This window comes from Dermacentor silvarum, chromosome 11 (assembly GCF_013339745.2).
Source record: "Dermacentor silvarum isolate Dsil-2018 chromosome 11, BIME_Dsil_1.4, whole genome shotgun sequence".
Lineage (NCBI taxonomy): Eukaryota > Metazoa > Arthropoda > Arachnida > Ixodida > Ixodidae > Dermacentor > Dermacentor silvarum.
Genome location: NC_051164.1, coordinates 28984199 through 29003504, shown reverse-complemented (window position 1 = coordinate 29003504; position 19306 = coordinate 28984199). Strand labels below are relative to the sequence as shown.

General features: G+C 45.1%; 1 protein-coding gene across 1 annotated transcript; it reads right to left on the bottom strand.

The window, feature by feature from the left end:
• Positions 1–8213: 8213 nt before the first annotated feature.
• Positions 8214–9464, bottom strand: LOC119432479 (uncharacterized). The gene has a single exon (XM_037699644.1). The coding sequence runs from the start codon at positions 9462–9464 to the stop codon at positions 8214–8216; it is 1251 nt and encodes a 416-aa protein (XP_037555572.1).
• Positions 9465–19306: the final 9842 nt, after the last annotated feature.

Genomic DNA, 19306 nt, shown 5'->3' with positions numbered 1-19306 from the left:
ACAGAATTCGTGAGCTAAATGAACGGACGTTGTCGTTGTTTAAAGCCCCGAAAGACGAAGCCCAACGAAATCAGTGGAATAGGAATTTGCACCGCAAAAACAAATAGGCCACACTCGGAAACGTCGGCGGTTTGCGACTAGCCGACTGACTAACCGTCTGCACTTCATTGTAAGGGCTTTTTTTTTTTTCTTTTTTTCTGGCGCTGGGTGCCAGAAACCGGAAACTGCTAACTACCTAAAGCTAAGCCGCTGCACATGAGCGTGCTTGCTTGGTTTTCAGGGAACCTTACTCCGTTCCTTTAAACTTTCGTGTGAACAGTTTACGCACACCAGCTTTGAACAAATTGTGTTGTGATTATACCTGGTGCACATGTCTTGAACCAACGGATTTAAATAAACAATTGGTCTGTAAAAAATGTTTTTTTTTCCTTCAATTTTGCATTTTATATGCTTCAGTATTAAATGAAACGATAGCTTCGTCTTGTGTTTGAGGAACAATAGAAAACCGTAACAAAAGAGGAGAGGTTTGCCACTCCAGGGACAAAACACTACGCCGCCGTGGTGGCGTAGGGGCTTTGGTGCTGCGCTGCTAAGCTCGCGGTTGCGGGATCGAATACCGGCTGTGGCGGCCGCATTTCGATGGGGGCGAAATGCAAAAGCACCCTTGTACCGTTCATTGAGTACACGTTAAGGAACCCCAGGTGGTCTAAATTAACCCGAAGTCCCCACTACGGCGTGCCTCATTATGATATCGCGATTTAATTTAAAATTTACTCCAAAATATGAAAAAAGAAACGCGCAGAACACCTGGAATTGCTGTCTGTTAGTGCCGCAAAGGCGCGTGCCTGTGATCAGAGAACTGGCGGGAGTACGAAGTGCCCGGAGCGTGCACTCGTGACGTGGTGTATGCATCTCACAGGGGCTGTTCGTGTTAACACGCCAGTAAATTGACGCATACGTCGCCGTTCCACGCAAGATCTCCTAAGACGACTTCTTACTGTAAGCGCGAAGCTTCACGCACTCCGTGCCTTGGCGCCGTCTCCTCAGCGGAGGTAATCTGACGAAAGCTTAGCCCTGCTGAAGTCATATTGCTTTGATTAATTCGCTCATAAGCTATCAATGACGTTTGCAGCGCGAGTACTATGCATAACTGCAGTAATAATAAAAGAAAACTTCCGTGCTTGCGGCTGCCTGACCGCTTTCGAGCGCTTGCTGGTGCTCGGTTAGGAGCCGCTGGCGCCACCTGGTAGCGTTAACATCAAGTGCCTCACGCGCTGCCCGCCGCTCTTTCCACTACCCAAGTATTCTAGTACACTCTACTAGAATGGTCGAGTGGGACGAGCGGCTGGGGCGGCGCATGCTTTGCAGTGAGGCGCGCGACGTGGAAAAATACTGTGGCGGCGCTGCGATCGAACTAGATTGGGCCGCATCAAGGTTGCGCCGTTGGAAACTGCTGGCGGTGCAGCTCGGCAGGGTCATTCGTGCTACTTCGCGCGCTGGTATTTGCGTTAATATCGCTCAAATTGTGTTCATAATTGCATATGACATGTATTTATGCCTTTAGAATAAATTCTTTCTTTCTCTTCTTTTATTTCATTTTATTTTTTAATGTCGCTCGGTAATTGCGCGTGCATTGCGGCCGCAGTGTCGGCTTTCATTCTACTATGTTATTGTACGGTTCCCTTTGGAGAACAAATATTTTTCGCGTTCTTCAAGCAGCATGCATCTCTCGTACGTATTGTTGCGCATATAGTTTTCCATCAGTAGGTCTTGAGAAAAGCAGACGAGGTAACATATGTAACGTTCTTGTTTGCCGCTTAATTCAAACAAGTAAAGCATATCTGCCCCATCCGGCGCCTGTACTCAGATTTACGGGAAGCATTGTTATAGATAAAAAGAAAGAGTAAACTGCAGCGCAACATTTCATTCAAGTTTCCGCCTTCCTCGCGTAACAGAATGCGGAGTAATTGGTAAGGGGTCATTTATTGCAGTCGGACCGCGATCGAGCGCCGAAAATGGTTTTAGTTAGTCATTCTATATGCTAATATTTGGCCGTAAGCCGTACGTGAATTTTTTTTCGAGTCGATACTTCAAAAAAGAAAAAAAAAAGAAGAAGAGAAAGAAAAAAAAAAAAAAAGCCTGCGCGGTAGCCTAATTAGTGGCTATAAAGTAGATACGGCGTTGCGCTGCTAAACTGGAGCTGGCGGGTTCAAACCAGGTCGCGGAATTCGATGGGAACGAAATGGAAAAAGACTCGTGCACTTCTATTTAGGTGCACGTTAAAGAACCCAGGTGGTGAAAACTAAACCGGGTGCCTTATAATGACATCGTAGCTTTGCCACGTAAAACCAAATAATTTCTTTAAATTAAAAAAAAAGAGATAAAAGTAAGTGGCTGCGTTCTTCGGCTTTTTTCTAGGGGTAAAATAAATAATTCTCCAGGCTGATTTCAGAGAAAAACGCTTATCGCGCTTATCCTATATTTCATACATAAATGTAATGCCGTTCCCAATAAATGTATGACGTACCGCTCAAGTCAGCAGCTTGTACATTATAAACGGCTGCTTTCAGTTATTCGGTGCACTATCATAACGATCATAATGAAACAATTAAAGGAACGGCATGCCTCACATACACGTAGAGATGTGCAGATCTGTTGCGTTCGTTGAAGAAGATAAGTGTGGTACCACATGAGGCACCCAGTTTTAATGGGTTGCAAACATGATGAGACTGTCAAAAAAAAAAAAAAGTTTTCCTTGTCTGAATCAAGTGAGCAGATTTACAGGCTGCCCAAAAACAGGGCGTTTATATTGAATGACAGCTAGAAACGTGTTAAGCAGGACTTATTAACACCCATGCGTTAATTCTCTCAGAAACTGCGCCTCTGCGCAACAACCACGACTCTCCGGCAGCACTATCATCCGGAATAACAGTCCTCACTTCCATCGGTCCCTCACCTTTGAGACTTCAACAGTGCTGTTATGCGTTACATTCGAACAGAAACGACTATTCGGCGTCGTACACTATATCAACAACACACACACACACACACACACACACACACACACACACACACACACACACACACACACACACACACACACACACACATATATATATATATATATATATATATATATATATATATATACGATGTTTTTGCCTGCTTTGGATATTATTTCTGCGAATGAGAGTTTTATGTGCAGTATTCCCTAATAAGTGTATTACAGCAAACACGTGAGCTTATTCCAGTCGGGAGTTCTCGCTTTTTCAATTCGTGCATTTATACTATTTGTTATTTTTTCCTTCCATATATATCGTGAACATATATGTCTATGTACCCTTCGATTTAATTATCTAGAAATACATTGGTCATTCTTCGCGCCACGCAGTTATTAAACCTAGTTTATTTCACTCTAATGCTGTTTTCTTCGATGATTTTCCCTGATAAACATTCACCAACAAGAAGCGTGCGTAAAATGACACGATATCAATAATAAAATTACGTAGCTTCATGTTGCAGAGATACCAGTTACTTTTAGAAGACAGTGGTAAAAACAGCAGTTCACCTGGCTAAAACTACATTTGGTACCGGCCGTCAAGAGTCATGGGCTCACCAAAGCAACTAAACATAAAAAAATGTACTGCACAGACGTTCTGCGAGAAAAACTGGGCGTCCGCCAGCGTCCACGCGAACGCGCGCTCGCTAGCAGACGACGCGCTTGACAACGACAGCAAAATTGAAGACGTCGCGCTGTGTAATCCATGCCTCAAATATATATGTTTGGCAAAATGGTGTAAGCATAAATTTGCAGTTGAAATAAAGCACTATTTTAAGAGCTACTATGCGCAATCGGCCTCGACGCACGCAGCGAAAGTACGTTGAATATGCCGCGGAGCGCATTTCCGCCCCAATCCAGTTCGCTCGCAGCGCCCTCGCATTATTTTTCCACACGCGGCGCCTCAGCGGCAGAGCGCCGTTCGGCCCACTCGACCATTGTCTAGTACACTCTACCTTTAAGATAGGTAACTAAAATCCCACCATCCTCTGAGGCGTTTTCTGTATCACGATTAGAGTGTACTAGACAATGGTATTCTAGTACACTCTAATCACGACCTACTGAGTTCCAGTAGGTCCTGGTCTGTATATGCTCCCTTTGGGGGGGCGTATTTCCAATTGCTAGTAGGTACAGCGTTTGACCGCTGGCGCCACGCTGCGCCGCTCGCGCGTACCATGTTTCTAGCCGCCGCCGTTGGAACGGATGAGGCGTTGTCGGAGAAAACGCTGGGCTGGTGGTGACTAGCCTGCTGTTGGGATCGGTGGTATTATAAACGCATCACTGTTTTGATGATCCAAATATAATCTCCCTGTCAGGGAGGGAGCGGTCTACCTGACTGGAGCAGTATTTTTTTTTATTTGGGGTGTTGCTACGCTGTGCTCCGCAACACCCCAACGACCGCCGCTTCGCGTCGGTGCCCGGCACCACGGCTGCCGCCGTGGCACCGGGGTTCAAGCGACCGCGCTGGCAAACAGAGAGGAAAAAAAAAGCGTGATATTAAGAAAAAATTCTTGCCCGGGCGGGACTCGAACCAGCGAACGCATGATCCCCGAGCGAGCGCCGTAGCCACTCAGCCATACAGCCACTTTTTTTTTGAACATGGTATTTATTACAATGAATGAAATGTTGTATTTACAGGAACTATTTACAATAATATGAGCACTAGGTGGACATAACTAATCAAACGTCAACAAGCAGTCCATATGAAGATAACGTCACACACAGCAACACCGTCCTTCACAGCAAAAACTTGTAAGGGGAAGTTAAACACTTAATCAAAAGTGGATACCAAGCCGGCTGACATTCTTCTTGGTCGTAAATGTCCTTTAAGTGTATGATCATCTGAACGAAATGTGATCTCGAGGAAATTGTTTTTTCTGCATTTCGGTCCTGCATACGAGATTTCCATAGGCTATGAAGGCCTATCAGTAAAAACATATCGAATGGAACATCTTCATACGGTGCAACAAGATATCGGTTACTGTGAGAATTTAGATCAAAATATTTTTGCAAATTTCTATGGATAACATCCCAAAATAAAATGGCATCTTTACAAACAATAAAACAGTGTTCAATGGTTTCAGGCACGTCACATAGGCGACAGTTAACAGACGAAACAAAAATATTCTTTTTATGCAGCCATGTTTTAACGGGTAATGTTTCAGTGTGTAATTTATAAAAAAAAGTTTTTATAGAAGGTGGAACTGGCATTTTGCGCACTCTCGCAAGCACATCATGTCCAGGTAATGTGATGTATACGGATCGATAAAACGGCGGAGCGAACAACATCGATATTAAATCTTTGTAAAGATCTTTTCGTGACACAGTAAACAAATAATCTTTAGAAAATCGAACAGTCAGAAAAGAAATAGAAAAATAAACCTCACGCATAAACTCCCATAAACAAGGTCTAGAAATTAAATCCGAGGACACCACCAATTCTGGCAGGACATGAACCAGGTTAACCTGCATGAAAGCTCGTAATACCGGATGAGAGCTATCCCGAAAAAAGAAAAAGCGCGAGACTAACTGTCGCACATATAAATGCACCAAGCCTAACCCTCCAGCACTCACTGGTCGAAAAATGTTGTCGCGTCTCATAGGTTCAAAACTGGAAGACCATATAAATGTTGAAAAAATCCTATGAAAACGTTGAATGTAAAGCCTTGCGCAGTGAAGAACCTGAAAGACATAGAAAACTTTAGTTGCGAAAAACACGTTGCAGGCTTCTGCTCTTCCAAATATTGATAGACGGTGCGGGACAAAGGTATTTGTGTAGCGCTGGAGGGCTGGAACGCGCTCTCTCCAGTAGTGTGCACTGAACTTGTAGGCATGCAGTGGAACTCCTAGATATTTAGGTGGCACACAGGACCACTCAATGCCAGCATAATGTGATGGTGTAATGGCCCAATATCCAAACCATAGCCCTGAGTTCTTAGTGTTATTCATCCGCGCACCGGAAACAGAACCAAACTCTTCTATGATAGAAAGAGTTTTATCGATGCTGGGCTTGTCTTTGCAGAAAAATGCAATATCATCAGCGTATGCTAAAACTTTTACCTCATTACCAAAAACATTAAAACCACGAACACTGCTGCAGTTCAAAATGCTCAAACAGAGTGGTTCTAAGTAAAGGGCAAAGAGGAGTGGGGACATAGGGCATCCTTGTTTCACTGAAGAACGGATGTGGACGGGATTAGAGAGGCTACCATTGACAACAAAGCGGGTTGTACAATGACTATAACAAAGTCGAACGCCATTAAGCACTGTGGATCCTACATTGGCGTGTTCTAGAAGAGAAAATAAAAACGAATGCCGGACCCGATCAAATGCTTTGCGAGGTCAATCTGGAGCATTGCAAGTTGATCATAAGAAGTCGAACAGCACTCAAGAACTGTGCGAGCGACGTGTATGTTAGTTTGTATAGAACGGCCTTTGATACCACATGTTTGATGAGGGCCAATAAGAATTGAAATCGCTACCTGCAACCGATTGGACAAAATTTTAGCAAAAATTTTGTAGTCCACGTTTGACGATGTAATCGCTCTATAACCATCAACAGAACGTAATTTTTCTCTGTCAGTACTTTTAGGTATATTAACACTGTGTGGCTTTTTGTGAAAGACTGTGGTAATTCCTCTAGTTCAAAACTTGTTAAAAATATATTCAGTAGAACAGGCGTAAGAATTGACTTAAAGGTTTTATAAAATTCACCCGAAATGCCATCGGGACCGGGAGTTTTTGACATGGGTAACTGATCAATGGCAACCTCTACCTCTTGTTTAGTAAAGGGACCGCTAATGACTGAACAGTCTTCATCAGTTAGAGGAGTTATTAAAGACGCAAAGTATTGTAGAAGCTCGGTGTTCTGGTCTCCAGAAGCACCACTGAAGAGTACCGAATAGAAGTCTTCGAATTGAGACACAATATCACTCGTGTCAGTTACTAATGCGTCTTTCGAATACATGCCGTTAATAACTTTCGTAGAAGCGTGGCGGCGTTCATCAATCAAAGCCTGACGGGTCGGCTTCTCAGAAAGGAAGGCGCGGTTATTACGTGACCGAACACGGGCGCCTCTATAGCGCACTGCGTCAAACTTTTGCAAGTCACATTTCACATTTGCAATGTCATCAGCGTACGTTACAGGAGATTCACATTCAAGCTCATAAAGGCTATAAAGACTTTTCAACAATTTCTTCTCTTCATACTTTTTGTTAAACTACTTAATAGAACCAAGTTCAATGGCGACTGATCTGATTTCTTGCTTAAAAAGCTCCCATGCAGCGAATATTGGCAAATCAAGAGAGAAGCAATTTTTCAGTGCTAAGCATACCTGATCAGTAAACATTTAACACCACTTATAGATGAATTTAACTTCCAGAGTGCCCACTGAGGCCGGAAACTAGCACGAGTGTCTCCGCCTAGTCGCGTAATTACCATACAGTGGTCGGAGAACGAAATAGGGTGTATTTTGCATTGGAGACTTCTAGAAATCAACGATGTCGAAACATATATACGATCGAGTCTAGAATGTGAACTTCCTTGAGTGTACGTATATGAACAAGACATTTGCCCCGATGCCCCTATATCTATGAGGCCCGCATTTTCAGTGATGCCAAATAGCACTTCACTACTTTTGTCCTTATGGGTGTTACGTAATGAACGGTCACTCACGTCGCACACGCAGTTGAAGTCTCCTAAGAGAACAACAGTACGGTCACAATCCAATAAAGGAGCTAGATTTTCAAATAAGGCAATTCGTTTTGCGGAATCATTGAACGCATAGACGTTAACGATGCGCCATGGTACGCTACGCAACAAAATATCACAACATATCCACCGCCCTTCAGAGTCTACATTATAAGTGAATGCGGTGTACGGAAGGGTCTTCCTCAAAAACAAAAAGCAACCTGCCGATAACCCAACTGCATGAGACACACAAACATTGTACTCGGACAAAAAGGGCTCTAATGCCCTTGCAGTGTCTTCATCACTTTCAATCTTTGTCTCCTGAAGGGCGACAAAGTCGAGTCGTTTGCGAGATAACAGTCGGCGTAGCTGCAACTGCTTCTGTCGGGACCGAAGCCCTCGTACATTAAGTGTTGCGAAAGATAGTTGCTGCGAGAGCGCCATGTTGCCTACACACCGTTTCTTGTCAATGCCGCGTGAGATCAGGCGTGGAGGACGAAGGAGATTCCTCTCCTCCACCAACACCAGGCCTTCTAGATCTTGACCGTCGGTGCCTCTCTTTATGTTTGGGTGAACGTCGGCGACGCAGTTGTCTGGAAGCATTAGGCGTGCTGTTCTCCTCACTCGACACAGAGGTTGTCGAGGCACGGCGCTTTAGCAAAGTGTTGTTGGAGAGTGTGTTCTCCATAGGGGTTGGACACTGGTTCGGTAGCTGAGCAGTGGCGGTTTCTGCAACTGGAATATCTTCTTTTGCGAGTTCGCTGCTAACTGCTTCAACGGTCTCTGGCTCTTGACTCTTCTTTGTTGCCTCTTCCACAGGCTCAGACTGTGCCGTTGTGATCTCAGTCGATGCAGTCTCGCAAGCTTCTGCGCTGACCGGTGGTGGAACTTCGCTGGTGTCAGCTGGCAGATCTCCCGTTGCATCTAGGACCTCTGTGACATCCATGATGTGTTCTTGCAGTGCGTCATCTGAAGGTCTTGTGCGATGTCGCAGCTTGTCAGCATACGTTACTACACATTCTGCAGTCGTGTGCCCAAAGCGTCGGCAATCGTCGCACCTAGGCGTGCGACAGTGACGGCGAATGTGACCAACTTTGTGGCAGCGAAGGCACAGTGGTGGTCTTCCAGGGATGAGTAGAAGACTTTGTATTCCGCAGACTGTCCGTAAGTGTGGGATATCGGCGACACTGACACCATCAGCAAGTGACAGAACAACATCTCGATTGAGAGTTCGCATTTCTTCCATATCTGATACTTTCCAGCTTTCCTTGGATATTGACAGCACTTTTCCGAAAGTCTGTAGTGCCTCGCGTATGTAAGCATCCTCTAAATGTTCAGGAAGCCATAGCATCTTAATCTTTACCTCCGCTGGCTCCGGATCAATCACAACACATCTCTTAGACTTAACCAGAAATTCACCGCAGGTCTCTAATCTGGCTTTCGCAGACGGCGATTTGCACGTCACCATCCAGACGTGAGACATCTGGAATTGTCCTATTGAGATTATTTCTCTCAAATCTATAATCTTCCGGAGAGCGTCTCTGAAGTCTTGAGCACGATATGAGCATCCGGTTAGGTCAGCATGTAGAAAAACGGAGTCGGTGACGAGCTTAACAGTTGGGAGACGAAGCAGGACGATACGGTAGTCATTACTGCTGGCTTGAGCCTGGGCAGCACCTCGGCCAGTGGCCGATTGATCCTTTTTAGCGGAGCACATCAAAGCGCGACCGTTCGGAACGCCGTCTTCTTCTTCTTCCCCCTCAGCCTTACAGCCACGCTTCCAAGAGTTGCATTCATGCAAACCATATGATTGCGTTCGAGCGCCCTCGGCGAAAGAAACCACCTAGAAACGCGGTACGCGCGAGCGGCGCAGCGTGGCGCCAGCGGTCAAACGCTGTACCTACTAGCGAATGGAGTGTTGCCTTTAGGGGAGCAGAGTTACGCGTCTGATTCAACGCGCCCATGGCATGAACGCGCCGCTCGAACCAAATATCTGGTCCCATGCACAAAAAGCATCCTTTTGAGGGAAGAGAGAATAAAACATGGATTAGTGAAAATTAATAGTCATTTTGTGGTCGGACCTCCTTGTCCGGAAGACCATTATCTTTTGCCGCCGTCCGGGCTCGGTTGACCAGGGCTTGCTGCTGTTCTGGGTCCGAGCTGGACAGGGTCGCGCAATTCCTTTTCCAGGGCAGCTGGGCCATCGGACTGTGGCGCCGCCGCACGGGAGAACGTGAACCACGGCGGCGCCTCGTATAGAGTGCACTAGTACACTCTACCTCGGATCTGTTTGAGCCCCGGTGGCGCGGCGGAAGCCGCGGTGCCAGGCTCCGACGCGAAGCGGCGATCTTTGAGGTGTTGCGGAGCGCAGCGTAGCAACACCTCAAATAAAAAATACTGCTCCAGTCAGGTAGACTGCTCCTTCCCTGATAGTGAGATTATATTTGGATCATCTAAACAGTGATGCGTTTATTTTGGAATAGCATCGATCCCTCAACAGCAGCCACAGTTGTGCCTACAAGTCTGGCAGGTGACAGTGGTCTGCCTTTTCCCGTCCTCCGGCTATTTGGGTGTTGGGGTGTTGCGCAGCGTAGCAACACCCCAACGACCGCCGCTTCGCATCGGCGCCCGGCCACCGGGGCACAAACAGATCCGAGGCATCGCCGTGGTTCACGTTCTTCCGTGCGACGGCGCCACAATCCCGAGGGCCCAGCTGCCCTGGAAAATGAGTGGCATTACGCCACCGGGGGGAGGGTAGGCCGAGTACTACACCGCGCGATCCCGCACGGGTGGCTGTATCTTGAAAGCCATCTGCGGTGGGGGCAGAGTCCTTCCTCCCTGCGCTGTTCTCGCTGCTTAGCTCGCGTTGATGCGAGCTCCCGTACGAAGCTTAATTCGCTCGCTGCTGCACTGACTCACTCCAGCGTTTCAACGGCGAGTTTCCGCCAAAGGTTTAACTCCTGAATTTCGATTTTCTTTTTTTGTTCTTTGTTTTTTTTTTTTGGGGGGGGGGATCAAGGGGCTAGCGCTCTTTTTACCACGTTGTTTTATTTAATTAAGGCTGAACGCTTTTATTCAACAAATGGTGACGGAAAAGCTGGTAATTAGCAGAAGTACACTAATTAATCTTTTAAGCAAGCATATTCAACCACACGTTACAAGGGAGTCATCCTTGTTGGTGCATGTCAGGCTGATGTTGCTGCGCAAAAAATACAACGAACGGCAGCCAGGCGGGCACGAACGAACGCTGTATAGAAGGCCAAAGTGTGTGCCTTGTCTTGCGGGATTATAAATTCAATACTATATTTAAACACCCATGCAATTCTGTCACGTTTGAAAATTGCAGCATAAGGTACAGCGTTTGAAATGAAAGTTTTATTTGATTGCACAGTTAATCTTTTTTTCTATGCCGAACAAAGTGAAACAAGTTCTTAATCTACAAGTATTGATTGATTTGCTTTATTTGTATTTCCAAGAAAGAAAGGAGCAGTCACAAAAAGCTACTGCATTGAGTAGCTTGACAGGGTGACAGGGGCCCCCTTAGAGTGACAGCAACGGACAGTGCGTAGGACAAAAAATATAAGAAATGAATAATATCAGAGAAAATGAAAAACAATATATACACAGGAATAATTATACATGTTGGTAGAAGATTGTTAACAGGGGCGTAGCCAGAAATTTTTTTTCGGGGGGGGGGGGGGGTTCACCGGCCCGACCGGGGGGGGGGGGGGAGCGTCTGCTTTCCTCTACGTGACGTGATCGATAATAAATATCGGTAGTTTAAGCAGACTCTATGCAGGTATATCAAAGACATGGGACCAGTTACCTAATTAAATCTCAGTAACGTAAAAATTACTGGCGGCTACTCCACTGTACTGGAAACAATACGCACTAGGTTTGCTTCGCGTAACGCCGTTCCTCCTTTTTTTAAAAAATCGTGCTGCGTGATAGCTGGGACACCCTGTACGTCATTGACGTTCTCGCCCGCAGCAACCTTTTTAATTACTGGTTCCGTAATCCCCCCCCCCCCCCCTCCCCGGCTCGCGTGTGCTTGTGGGGAAATTAAGTAAAAAGTAAAGCAAGCTCAGTAAAATACAGTAAGTACGACAGGCACAGTGGGCGTTTGGAGCAACGGTCTCTCATCGCGCCACTGAATGGACGAATCTTCGAAAACGCATCATTGAGACGACCCGTCCGATCGGAGCAGACATCATTAATTGTTAATCTCCGTTAAGCGTAGATAGCGTCGTCCTCGTCGGGGCGAAGTGCGTTTCACAAGTCAAGGACGGCTATACACGTGAAAATGCACGTGTGACCAGGCTATACCTACTCCCATAGCAATAGCTTGTTCGCTGCGTCTTTGCGTTAGAAAACTTAAACACGCGCAAAAACGCGTAAGGCTTTTTTTTTTTTTTTTTCGAAGCTTTCGTCGCCCTGCTCCCTCATACGAGAGGGTTGCATTTTCTGCGACAAGTGCATGGGCCGCTGTGTCTTCCGCTGTGTGCGAGCGTGCAGCCGTCATTTGCCTTTACGTCAACAGATTCGGAATTGTACAGAATATTTCACCGCACAGCATAGATATGGCATGTGTACGCATTTTAAGTAGTGCGTGCAACTCATTTCTGCTTCACTTACACCGGTGCTAACAGGAAGCGGCCTTGCACCTCACCGAATCTCGAATGCTTGGTGTACTAGTGATGCATGAATGAACTCCGGTCTTGTTCAGTGCATAGTGCACATAAACAATTTCTCAGGACGCGTGAACTCCGACGAGAACCGTCAGTGCCTGTAACAAGAGTTTACTTACGCTGTACTGCGCACAGCAGTAATCCATGCTTGTCGGCTGTCTGTTCCATGCATTCTGTTGTGAGAGGGTGGAATTTCACTGCTGGCATCAACCCCTTCGTGTGTACATTGCTGGTTTGGGATTCCACAACACAACAACAACTACCAGCCTTCCGTAATTGCTGGTTTGGGATTCAACAACACAACAGTAACTATATACCAGCCTTCCGTAGGGGCGCAATCGCAAACAAGAGACGTTTCGCGCGGACTAATAAGGCTACGTTCACACTTGGTCTCGAATCAGTCGGAAGCGGCAAAATCTTGCAAAAATTCGCCCGGCTAGGCGGCAAAACAGGCAGAAAAACAGGCTGCGAGCCAAATCGGTCTCGGGCCGATTTTTTCGCCATGGTGAAGCGAAAACGCGGCTAAAAGTCGTTCTGCTTCACTGGAAGCTACACTAGCATGTAAACAACCGGTCGTAAAATTGAACATGGCACCAAAAGTGTAGGCTGTAATGCTGATCGACGCGATCAAGAACCAGCCCTTGTTCTACGACAAGAGTGGCACTAAAACGTACTGTCAGCAATACTCGCGATAGTATTCAACGTCGCGCGACCGGATCCAGGCGCGGCAACGAAGCCTTGGCGTGACCCAACTTCTCGCACTTTTGCAAAGCCAGGCGAACCCACCACCGCCGTTTCCGAGGTGTCCGCGTCTTCCGTTTATTCATTGTCCATTTCTAGAAAACAAGTAGGTAGAAGTATAAAAGCCATTTCTTCTTCCACTTCCACGGCAGACAATAGTTAGGCAGATTCCTCGTTGGCGCTCCATAATTCTCCTCGCACGTGTACGGTATGTTGCAGAAGTCGCGGGGTGCTTTTCTCGTCGCGACGATAGATTGGGAGCGTAGGTCTCACGTAGGACGCGCAGGCTTTGGCGAGCCTCAACACAATTAAGGGCCAGCCCGGGTTCTAGCTGTGGTGTTCCCGTTGCTCCTTTGGTGTGCTGGAGGCGCCGACAATACGAAATGATGAAATGTTATTACAACTTGTAAATAAAAGCTATTAAAGAAATATTATCTCGCCTAGGCACGATGGATGGATGGATGGATTGATGAGGCTGAACCCTTTAAACCGGGCGGTGGCATACGCCACCTAGCCATGAATACTAACATATTTTGTACTTTGTGGTGGGTGAAATTTCACCCCTGCCTTGATTTTATCCATCAATCAGATAACCTCTTTTTGGTTATTTCTACCCGTTTAAAGTCTATTTTGCCTTCACTTTCCCTAAACCCCAATGCTTTGAAAAAATCAGCCCCGTTGATTTGCACTGTAGGGTTAAGCCCTTTACAGAAAAGTATGAGGTGTTCAGCCGTTTTCTCTTCTCCACACGCACAGCACAACGTGTCTATACCTTGGTACTTGACTCGGAAGATCTTAGTCCGCAATACTCCCGTCCTGGCTTCAAACAACAAAGAGCTTCCCCTAGAATTATCGTAGATATTTTCTTTGGCAATTTCTTGCTTGAAAGTTCGGTATGTTCCCAGTGCTGATTTCACCTGCATCCCTGTTTCCCACAGACCCCTCTCTGTTTCCTTAACCTTTTTCTTAACCGCTGTTTCCTGGTTTGCACCCCTCCTGCAGTCCAAATATTTGCACCTGCACCAACCTGTGACTCAGCGCCACCGCGCCCGTGTGAGGAGAATTACGGAACGCCAATGAGGAATTTACCGAAGGTCGCAGATGACACGCGAAGTTGCGTAAAATGATCACTTTTGATGACGGTACCTGGGTCAAAGAATGAACATACTGCTCAAAATAATGCGATAATGAGCGCCACCACGCCGACAAAACGTACGCAGACGAGATGGATCTGGACGAAAACGGCAGCGGCGGCCGCGGCGGTAGCAAAACAAATGTGAACAATTTTGACAGGCGCGGAAAAAATTTTCGACCGCTTTGGCCTTTCCGCCCGCTTGCCGCTTCCCAAGTGTGAACGTAGGCTTTCCTGCGCTAGCGCGGCCTAATCGGCACCTGAAGGGAAGCGGCGGAAATGTACACCGGAAATTTCGACCACCTGGGGTCTTTAACGTGCACCTAAATCTAAGTAAAGCGGCCTCGAGCATTTTCGCCTTCATCTAAAATGCGGCTGCCGCATTTGTTACTACATTTGTTGCGCATTTGTTGCTTCAGAATGCGGCCGCCACATTCTCGCCCAAAACCTCACAGACTGTCAAAGCCTTGAGAAACACCGTGTCACTTTTTTCATATGCAGACATGATTCGCTGTAAATTACCAACCCGAACGGAAGTGCCCAGCAATGAAATTGTGATAGTAGCACCGGTTTCTTGAATTATGTCAGCGCGAAGCGACGAGAACAAAGGGTGGCGCGTAAGTGGGTGGGGGAGGAGGGGGGGGGGGTTACGGAAAAAAATTCGGGGGGGGGGTTGAAACCCCCCCCCCCCCTCTGGCTACGCCCTTGATTGTTAAAGAATAGGATAACAGGAACCTGATCTAAACAGTTTTAGCTACATTAGACAAATTATGAAATAAGGCAACATGGAGAAAAAGCGTAACATTGGAAGGATTGGTGCAAATACACAGTCGAATGAAATCAAGTAATGTTAGAGAAAATTTACAAGAACAAGTCACGAAGCTCTTGCCATGTTATGTTTGCAATTTCAACACCATTTTGTTGTTGTAACCGGTTCAACAGTGAAGGTAGCTGGTATCGGAGCATCTGTTTACCATAGTAGGATTTCGTGCTACCTCCCACTGTTCCGTATTACGTGTGTTATATGCAACTGTGTTGATCTTAAGATTGGCTATGTTTTGCAAAGCGTTGCCCTGTTTTCTTATACATAATTTGTAGTGGCGGAAAAGCCTGCATTCGTAAAGTGATGGAACCTTTACTATGCGTAATTTCGCAAACAATTCAGCTGTATGGGACAAGTAGGGCATCTTACAAGTTAATCTAATATAATTCGCTTTTGCAGTAAAAACAATTTCGCAATATTAGCATTTGTGGTTGTGCCCCACACAAGAGCACCATAGTTCAGAGTGGAAGAGAATAGCGCGTTATAAAGAAGTAGATTTGTGTTAACCGGAAACACTGCACAATTTCGCTGCAGGAATCCAATAGTACGTGAAAGTTTTTTAACCAGGAAATAAACGTGTGCATCCCATGACACGGTGGCAGAAAAATAGACGCCTAGAGTTTTGAAGGAGTGAACGTATTCAAGCGACATACCATTAATAAATAGCGGATGCATGGGGCACACCTTATGACGCGGATGAAACACCAAAGCTTTCGTTTTTGCGACATTTAAACCCAGGTGGTTTTGTAGGGACCATTCCTGAATTGATTCAAGAGCCATGTTTGCATGATTTACTGAATCAACAGCGGAGCGACCAGAGAAGAAAATGCTTGTGTCGTCAGCATAGATAACGTACTTTACCACCTCATCAACGCTGACGATGTCGTTGATGTATAAAATAAATAAAAATGGGCCCAGGATGCCGCCTTGAGGTACATTAATCTGTCTTGAGGAAGATGCGTGCCCGTTAATGTCTACATATTGTGAGCGGTGTCGTAGGTACGATGATATTAAGGAGTGTGCGTTACCCCTAATTCCATAGTGATTAAGCTTCTGGAGAAGAATGTGATGACTAAGGCTATCAAAAGCCTTTGTGAAGTCTAAAAACACACCTAAAACTAGGTTGTGATTTTCGAAGCTTTCAAGTATGTACTCTTTTTGTGCAAGAAGTGCTAGTTCTGTTGATTTTTTTTTTTTGGAAACCATATTGTACTGGGTTTAAAATGTTATATCTGTTAACGAAGGATGCGAGTCGTTTAAGTATTATTTTCTCTAACCCTTTTGAGAAAATTGCCAGGATGGAATAGGACGATAATTCGAAAAATCGTTTCTGTCACCTTTCTTGTGTATAACAGTAACTTTCGCACATTGCATCTTACGTGGGAACACTCCGGTTGTAAGGCACATATTAAAGATGTGAACTAGACAGTTCGCTATGATATCGATAACGTATTTAACTGGTGTAATTTGTATTTCTCATGGCTCGAGGGACTTGCTGTTATTTAGCTTAATAAAAGACGAAACTACCTCGCTTTCACTGACCGGATCTAGGAAAACGGTGTGCTCGTTATGATATTTTAATGTTGGGATATAATTATTCGTGGACAAAGGGGTGAAAGAGACAAAAACGTTATTAAATGCGTTAGAAAGTTCCGAGCCTTCTAACTCCATTCCGTCCTTTACTAGTTTGGTAAGCGGTTCAGGAACTTGACCAATTACCGATCTTAAGTTTTTCCAAGGCTGTTCAGAACTCCCTTGAGAAGAGCTGAACAGATTGGTGTAACGTTCCGTTTTGGCTAAGCGAATATTTTTGTTGCCGCGGTTTCTGAATGCTTTATAAGTTTTCAGTGTTTCGGTAGATCTTACTTGAACAAACGATCTGTAACGTTGTTCGCGTTTTCGTATTTGGCTGAGCAGTTCATGATTCATCCACGGTTTCCTGCACTTTCTATACCTACAAGCTGTTTTGTAGCGGAAACATTCATCATAAATTCGCGTGAATTTGCGTAAAAACTTTTCATAGGCTGCATCTGGGTCGTTTTCTTTTAAAACATCGTACCAGTCTACGTTAGAGAAGCAGTCCCGGAATTTTAACAGCGTCACAGGGTTTATTTCACAGTACACGTAAGATTGCTTCTGCTTTTTTAAAGTGTTAGTTTGAGACAGTGAAACGTAAACAGGCAAGCGATCACTTATAACATAATTAATACCGCCTGTTATAATTGTTATAAGAACTGTTATAATTGGTTATGAAGATATCTAATGTTGTGGCTGTGTTTTCAGTAATACGTGTAGGTACAGTTACATTGTGACATAAGTGAACGTTTAATAATGATTTCAAGTCAAGTTTCATGGCGCTATCAGCATAGAGATTAATGTTCAAATCCCCTCCAATGATTACTGTACACTTGTAGTCATCAACAAATTGCAAAAGTGCATCCAAGAAGGATAAGAAATTGGATATGTTTCGCCCCGGTGGGCGGCAGCAGACGCAATACACAAAGAAACCACATTTTAGGGTGGAACAAAGTGCAGATACGTTTTCAAAACAAAGTACAATATTATTTTGCACGAGAAAAAAAAAAGAAAGAAACTAAGCACAACGGGGCTCCTGCGTTGCCCAGGGGGCGCTGCGAATGGATGGATGCTACGTACGATGGATGGATGCGTAGACACAGAATGGAGGAAGAGGTCAAGGAAGTTGGCAACCAAGTACAGGATAATCGAAACTACAAATAGACAACCAGGAGTCATCAGAAAGAAAGTGAGAGAAATAGAGACCGTGAATTGGATGCAAAGAATGGAAACGAAAAGGACAATGGAGATTTACAAGAATGAGAAGAAAGAAATTAGAAGGGAAAATCTGTACGGTAACACAAAGGGCAGTGCCTTGCTATTTGAGGCTCGAGCCGGTTGCGTAAGGACGAAAACATATCGGAACAAATATTCGGAACTAGATGAGACATGTGCATGCTGCAGTAAAGATCCAGAAACCACTCAGCACATCCTGATGGAATGCGACGGGATCCACCCAGCGAGAACCGTAGGTAACGTGCAACTCCCAGAAGCGCTTGGTTTCAAAGTGGAAGGAAACATAAACAGATCAGCCGTAGAGATCAGCAAGAGACGATTGGAGTACTGGTGGAAAAAAAGCAGGGAAAAGATAGATACAACCTGATCTCTTAAAATAATAGGCAGCGGCACAAGGAAAATTTTTGAAAAAGAAAAATAGAATGACACAAGCTCAAAGTGCACTTTTGTCCTCGTCCACTTCACCTCATACTAGTAACACGTTGCGGTAAACTAAGCCGAGTGTGACGGCCTTCGACCGACATCGAATCGAACAAAACGTTACGTTGCGAGTAAAGCGCTAGCAAAAATCACAACTACAATCCTCTCTCAAGAATTTTCGCACTTTAGCGGGCCGTCCCTTGGATAGCGCACACATATTTATTTCTTTGCGTCCAGCTATGCTCAATATTTCAGCTGATTTGATTTAGATCGTTGTCTCGTCACAGATTAGAAGAAGCAACGACAAAGTGCGGTTTGAATATTGCGAGATAACACGAATGCTGCACGTAGAATTGAAACTTACCATACGGTTGTACGTACGCCCTAAGTTCGGTGCCGTGAAAAAAAAAAAAGGCATAATTTGTTTTCTGCTACTAGCTGTTCGCTGCTGGCCGATTTCTTGTCCGAGTCTTCCGCTGTTCACTGTTCGCACCACTGCATACAAATACAAGGGAAGCTCACTACCACAGATTAGTAGAAAGAAGCAGTGTTCCCATTCAAAAAGCTTCGTCTTTACCAGCTTCGTCTTACTCTAGTGCAGCATTATGCACTACAGTAAGCGTTGTCATACGTTATTCATTTCTCGATTCAATTTTATTCACCAACATTGCATATGTTGGTGGTTTCTCTGGCAAGAAAGCTGTGTCAAACATCTTCACGGGACCAAAGAGCCACCGACAGGCGATAGAACACAAGATGTTACGAAATAAAGTAACACCGAACCACCGAAACATTTATTTCTGTACGACAATGTCACATTCAAGTTGGTTATTTTTTTATATACTGATGGAGAAAAATACGGAAATATCTTATCATGTCAAAACATGTGCATATACAAGTTAGACAAAAATGATAGCGAATAGGAGAAACATTTCAAATAGCGG